At 38.6% G+C, this 6,000-nt stretch overlaps 1 protein-coding gene across 4 annotated transcripts in view; it reads right to left on the bottom strand.

Annotated features, from left to right (window-relative positions):
- iqsec3a (IQ motif and Sec7 domain ArfGEF 3a) overlaps positions 1–6,000 on the bottom strand; it is a 102,665-nt gene that overhangs the window by 29,120 nt on the left and 67,545 nt on the right. For all 4 annotated transcript variants that reach the window (XM_032505330.1, XM_032505329.1, XM_032505332.1 and 1 more), the window contains one exon: positions 1,547–1,708. In XM_032505330.1, coding sequence (XP_032361221.1) covers positions 1,547–1,708 — 162 coding nt within the window. The remainder of the gene's footprint in view (positions 1–1,546; positions 1,709–6,000) is intronic.

The raw sequence follows: 6,000 nt of genomic DNA, 5'->3' as shown, positions 1-6,000 counted from the left end.
ACACACACACACACACACACACACACACCAGATGGAACAATATTTTGAGGAGCCAATAGATGACAGTTTGAATACAGATCTCATTTTTCTGCTAAAAAGGAAAAATACATTATCGGCAAATGAGTATTCGGGGTGCCACTTTTTTGGATCCCAAATCTTTAACCACAATTTGGCATAATTGACTTTAGATGTTTTAACTATTGTTGTTAATGCTTGGAGAAATGTGAAGGGAATGAGGCACAATTAGCTTTATAAGTACAAGAAAAAGATACCACAAACAAAATACTAACATAGACATGCACGCACGCACGCACGCAGTAAATCAACATGAGTGATTTTCACATTAGACTGCAATCCCTCAACCGCTCCCCTGTGACTACACTTTATCGAAAGTGCTCTTGCACATACTTTGCACTCTTCTATCATGTTTCTCTTCAACATCACTTCCACGCAGAGTGCGGATGTATGACTGTTTTGTAGGAAAAGAAGGAAAATAATACTTCTACATATCCCAATGTCACCTGGGTTGAAATATATCCATGCTGTGAATTGGAGTTTGAAGCCTTGAAAGCATAATCCTGTTAATGCAATGCATTTGGAGCCATGATGGTGTCCATTTAAGAAAAATATGGATATTAGATGAGGACAGCCTTGGGTGAACAACTTGGTAGAGTGCTGTGTCGTGTATGTCTAACCTTGAAAAGACTAAAAGTGTTATCGGTTTGATAACTTGGACAAAAGGGAGGATAAAAGAAAGATCTGCGGTACGTCCTCCGGGTGATATGCAAATTTAGAAGTAACTGGGGAATGGGAGAATGTAATAAAATAAAAAATAAAACACAAATGAATGAAAGAAAGAAAGGAATTTTTTCAAAGATGAAAATGAGAAAAGAAAAAGATCCCCGCAGCTTTATAGCAAATACTGCCAATCAGGTTGATGACCTGGAATAAAACTTACAGGGAGAAGCGAGTCATATGCACGTGAGTGTGTTGCAGTGTCCTCACATTTATTTGATGAGTAATACAATAAGGAGGCATCTCTAAACCCATTGGGTTTTTCGTTTTTTTTCTTTCCTTTTTATTTTTATTCTGCTGTAAAAAACAAACTGTACTGCATGATGGGTCCACATAAAAATAAAAGGTATTAAAATGAAAGTTGTTTGTTGCATCATGACACTTCAATTTCAGCTGGTTTCATTTAGTTTACTGAGGTAAAAAATGTAATAAAAGGTTAAAGTCTGCAAAAATAAACGCTTTGACATAAGTGGATCCTGAAGTTATATTTTAGGTTTTACATTTAGGTTTCAGGGAATCATTTGACCCCTAGACAGATTTGAAATATGTCCCGTATGAAACCCTATATACAGCTGGCCCAGGTATCAACACAACTAGCAACCACTATATTGTGGCTAATAAAGCTGAGGATTTTCCTGTTAACCCTGACCCCTGATCTCCCAGAAAATGGAGGGATTAGTTAGGAGAATCCCCTCGTGAGGAGCGGTAAATTATCCTAAAACGGTCTCTGGAAATAATATGTGCTACTCACTCTAGGACATCTCTGTTGAAGGGCTTCTTGCTGTTTCCGAGGAACTCGCCTATCATCTGTCGGCTCAAGCCTTTCCTCTGCAGCAGGAAGTGGGCAACGCCAATAGGTGTATCTGGGATGAAGCCTCGAGAGATCAGGAACTGAAGGCCCTTATCAGGGTTCCTGAAACAAACAAAAGAGAATATACAGACTGAATGAGTGAAAGGCAATATTGGCTGTGACCTAGCAGTGTTTTGAAACTGCACAGATGCAAATGATGTCCTCTACTTCGGTGGTAGTAGTGTGACTGTGACAGATGATTTGCTCTTTAAGATACTTAACCACACTTAGCAGCAGTAATCCACACCAACACTAAGTAGGGCTACATGCTTTATTTGTTCATTATTTATTTATTGTAATAGTCCGTGCGTTTTGCACTCACTGTGCATACCTGCACGCTGGATACTGCTCAAAAGGGATAAAAACACACTGGGCAGAATCTCATCTGTATTCCTTCCCGCGCTGCATTACAACATGCATTAACAAATCAACACTGCTAAGTTCAGAGGACACTCCCAGAATAATAATGGCTGATCTGGGATGCAGATTTAAATCCATGCTTATATGCACGGAGACGTTCCCAAGAAGACTTTGTTGGAATGAGGTTTGTGAGTTGTATTTTTTGTTTGTGACTTTTGATTTTTTCAGTGATTTATTAACACATTCTTCACTGTTTCTCCAAGTTGATGAAGCTTTACAGCGTACCAAACTTAATATAATTTATTGGTTGCCTGAAAGACTGCATATCAGCTTAAAAAAAAAAACTTGATATGGCTTTGAAAAAGTTCTTGCTTTGACTTTAAACTGCCTACGTTATTGTTTGAATAAATAACAGTGTTTCTCTAATAAAACAAATGTAATCATTAGCAAAAAAAAGACTAATATTAATATAAATAATAGCAGAATGTTAGCTGACTTTAAAGGGATATTCTACGTGACTGACATTAATGAGTCTTGTGCTAATTTATTTAAGCATTTGGAAATTGTCACTTGTGGCCACATTAGCTGCTGTTTAACAGAAGTATAGGCTCGCTTTAAAGCAAGACAAAGTCATTTTTGAAATTCTATCTCTTATAAACCAAAAGTTGGTATTTTTGTTTTTAAAAATGGCTTTTCTTATAATTCATTCAGCTATTTATAACCCCATTAGACACAGAGGACAGTTGCTGGGGGGCTGCCACAATATTGCCACAGCTCTCCCTCTCCAGTCTTTACACAGTGTTTAAACCATAGCCTTTACATAACAGAGCTGTGTGTGTGTGTGTGTGTGTGTGTGTGTGTGTGTGTGTCACAGCTAATGGGTTTATAAGGCAAGGGCGGGACAGAGGGGAGGGGAGGGGAGAAGGGGATAAAGGGCAGGATAGAAGGAGGAGTCTGGAAGAAAACCAGACAGAGCAGATGTGCGGGAATGGGAATGTGAGGACAGAGAGGGAGGACGCTGAGTGCAGGCTGGACTGCCTGAAAGCATCTGCTGCGACACACTCAGCGCACTCTCTGCTTCTGGCTCACCCTCTCAGCTGAAGGTGATGTCTCGCCAAATGAATTTGGCAGATATCACTCATTTGATGTTTGTCCAACAACAGATGGATCGCACATGGTGATTATTATTCATAATCAGTATTGGATGCGAGGGGGGTGTAGATACGGACGGAAAGAGAGGAAATGATGCAGGAGTTACAAGATGGATAGATTCAGATGACTGGTGCAGAACGGGACTGTCCCCATCAGACAATCACAAGCATGTGTTGTTAGTTGAAAGGCTGAAAACAATCCTGTTTACAATCCCACTGACATGGAACTCTTGTGATGGTGTAGTTGATTGTAAGTACTGTGATGACAGCACAGTATACACTATTTTTAAGAGACAGGGTTGCCTTCAATCAACATTGGTTTGAAACCAACCTTAACCTTCAAGTAGTTTTAGTTTTCCAATCTTGTCAAATGGATCATTTTGGAGTACATGGACAAATGATCTCTTAAGTAATGTACGTATAACGACTTGTGGGTGTAGCAGTCGATTAAGACAGAAAACTGGGTTCTTACAAGGAAGAAGCATAAAAGGGAACAAGACTACAACATAAAGACACACAAACACACAAATCAGGAGTAAATGCAAGAGGCAATGCCAAAAAGGACCCAGATGTCATTCTGGGTCCTTCTAAACTCCTAAAAAGACTGCTCCATGCCCAGACCGGCCCAGACATCTTTGGCCCTCGCACGTTTTCTTGCATCCCTCCTTGTTGCACAGACACCGTTTTCCCATCTTGGAATGTCACCCTACCATAAATACATACTTTGCACATCACATTGATATCCCCTTTTATTGGCCCTCTATTTTAGAGCTATTTCAGATGTGCACAGTGGCCGTACGTCAGAGCTGTGTTTTATGGCTTTTACAAGTGCTTAACTGTCGGCACTGCATGTTGCCTATTTCTCCAGATGCTCGCATTCTGTTTCATTACCAACCAGTGATAGATTGATGGCTGGTTAGCGCCTCTGTGCATTTTTCTGAGTGGTAACACGATTGTGTGGTGTGACTTTAAACCCTTCAAAACCCTGACTCATTGCACTAATGTGGACTTGCTGTTGCAAAGCGCTGCTCTTGTCCATCAAGTGTGCTTTTGCTGAAAAGGCAAGAATATAATGTTATGGCTGCTTTCCCTACCTTGGGTTTGCATTTTTGTTTTGTTTTTAGCAGTGGTTTGCAACCTTGTCAAATGCAGCCAATGCCCAGAACCCTAACCCCCTTTTTCACACGTCATCTTTATTCCTTTTTTATTCTTTTATTTATCTTGAAGAATCAAGAGAATACGGAGAAGCAGACAGAAAAATAATGCTTATAAAGTCCTGTCCCTACTTCACAATGTCAAACACAAATATATATATGCATGACACAACATATGCATGCGTATATGTGTGAAATGCAAAAATTGTAGTTATACAATAACAATAATGATTCTGTTTTATTCAACTATTGTTTTCTTTAATCTATTTTTGAACTGTATAATGTTATGGCTTTGTTTGATGTCATTGTTTAGTCCATTCCATAAGGTCACCCCACACACTGAAATACACGTTTTAACAGTAGTTTGCGCAAGAGGTTGTTTAAACATTAATGTCCCTCTTAAAAGATATCCTGTCTCTATTGTTATGCATTCATATGTTATACGGTAAATCATTTTGTTTGACTTTAAATGTACATTGTGCAGTTTTAAATTCAACAATGCCCATAATTTTCAATAATTGTGAATTCAAAACAGATGATTTGTGTGCTAATGGTACCGTCTGATTAATGGTTTCACTTTAAAATGTTTGAATGATTTCGAACAGGATGTTGAACACTAATATTGTAACAATAATATTCTCAAACTGTTAAACTGTCAATGTTTACATCGGTTTGGTCACATTTGCATATGCATTTATGCAGAATTCAACACTTGAACATACTGTACATCAGCATAAGAATACCTAAAATGACAGAAACCATTTTTGGGAAACATTTGATGTGTACTTTGATTTATTTAGTTTGGCCATTGTCCCATCCGCTAACATGCACGGCCTATGATGTATACTGCAGCCAGACACTAGGGGGATATTGAGATGTTTTGGCTTCACTACTGACAGCTGTCAGGCCATCCATCTTAATATACAGTCTATGATTTCAACCATTTATCCATTACGTTTAGCTAACTATAGCTGACTATTTGAGTAAGCATGGTTTTAGCTTGTTTTCAGTCGCAACACATAGTACTGAGATATACCTCAACATGCATACATACACTGTACATATACAGTATATACTTACATATACATATATATATGTATATATATATATATATATATATATATATATATATTTTGAGTAAATATATTTAAATTGTAATTTCTCTATTTTCAAATCAGTTGAGCTAGTCTACAATCTTTACATGTACCACTTGCACAACAACTGCAGAAGAGAAATTATAAATGCTTTCCTTGTTTGCCATCTGGATTATAGAGTTTGTAATTATGTGCTGGGTCATTTAGCACCAAGGGCAGATTGTTAATACAGGCAAGATTTGTGTATGCACAAACAAACAAGCACAAACCTGTACATGCACTGTTTTTTTGCAGAGCTCTCTCCTCATGGCATCAGGTTTTTATCCCTCTCGAGGAGCTGGGCAGGCTATGCTGATGTGCTGTGTTAATTAGCCTTCCCTGACATATGTATTCAGACCTGCCTTTCTCTTGCTCTCTGTCTCTCTTCACACTTACGCTATCACCTACTCATCTCTTCTGCCACCTTTTATTTAATTCATGAAGCTCTGATGGTGCTCCATTTTCATGCATGATAGGGAGGCGATCTGAATCCGCCATGAGCTGCTCTGATGTTGATGCTTTCAAAAGGCGTCTACTATGTCTAACCCGCTAGTATG

Source organism: Etheostoma spectabile, chromosome 23 (assembly GCF_008692095.1).
Source record: "Etheostoma spectabile isolate EspeVRDwgs_2016 chromosome 23, UIUC_Espe_1.0, whole genome shotgun sequence".
NCBI classification, from domain to species: domain Eukaryota; kingdom Metazoa; phylum Chordata; class Actinopteri; order Perciformes; family Percidae; genus Etheostoma; species Etheostoma spectabile.
Note: the sequence above shows the minus strand (reverse complement) of the source record. Positions and strands in the feature narration are given on the sequence as shown.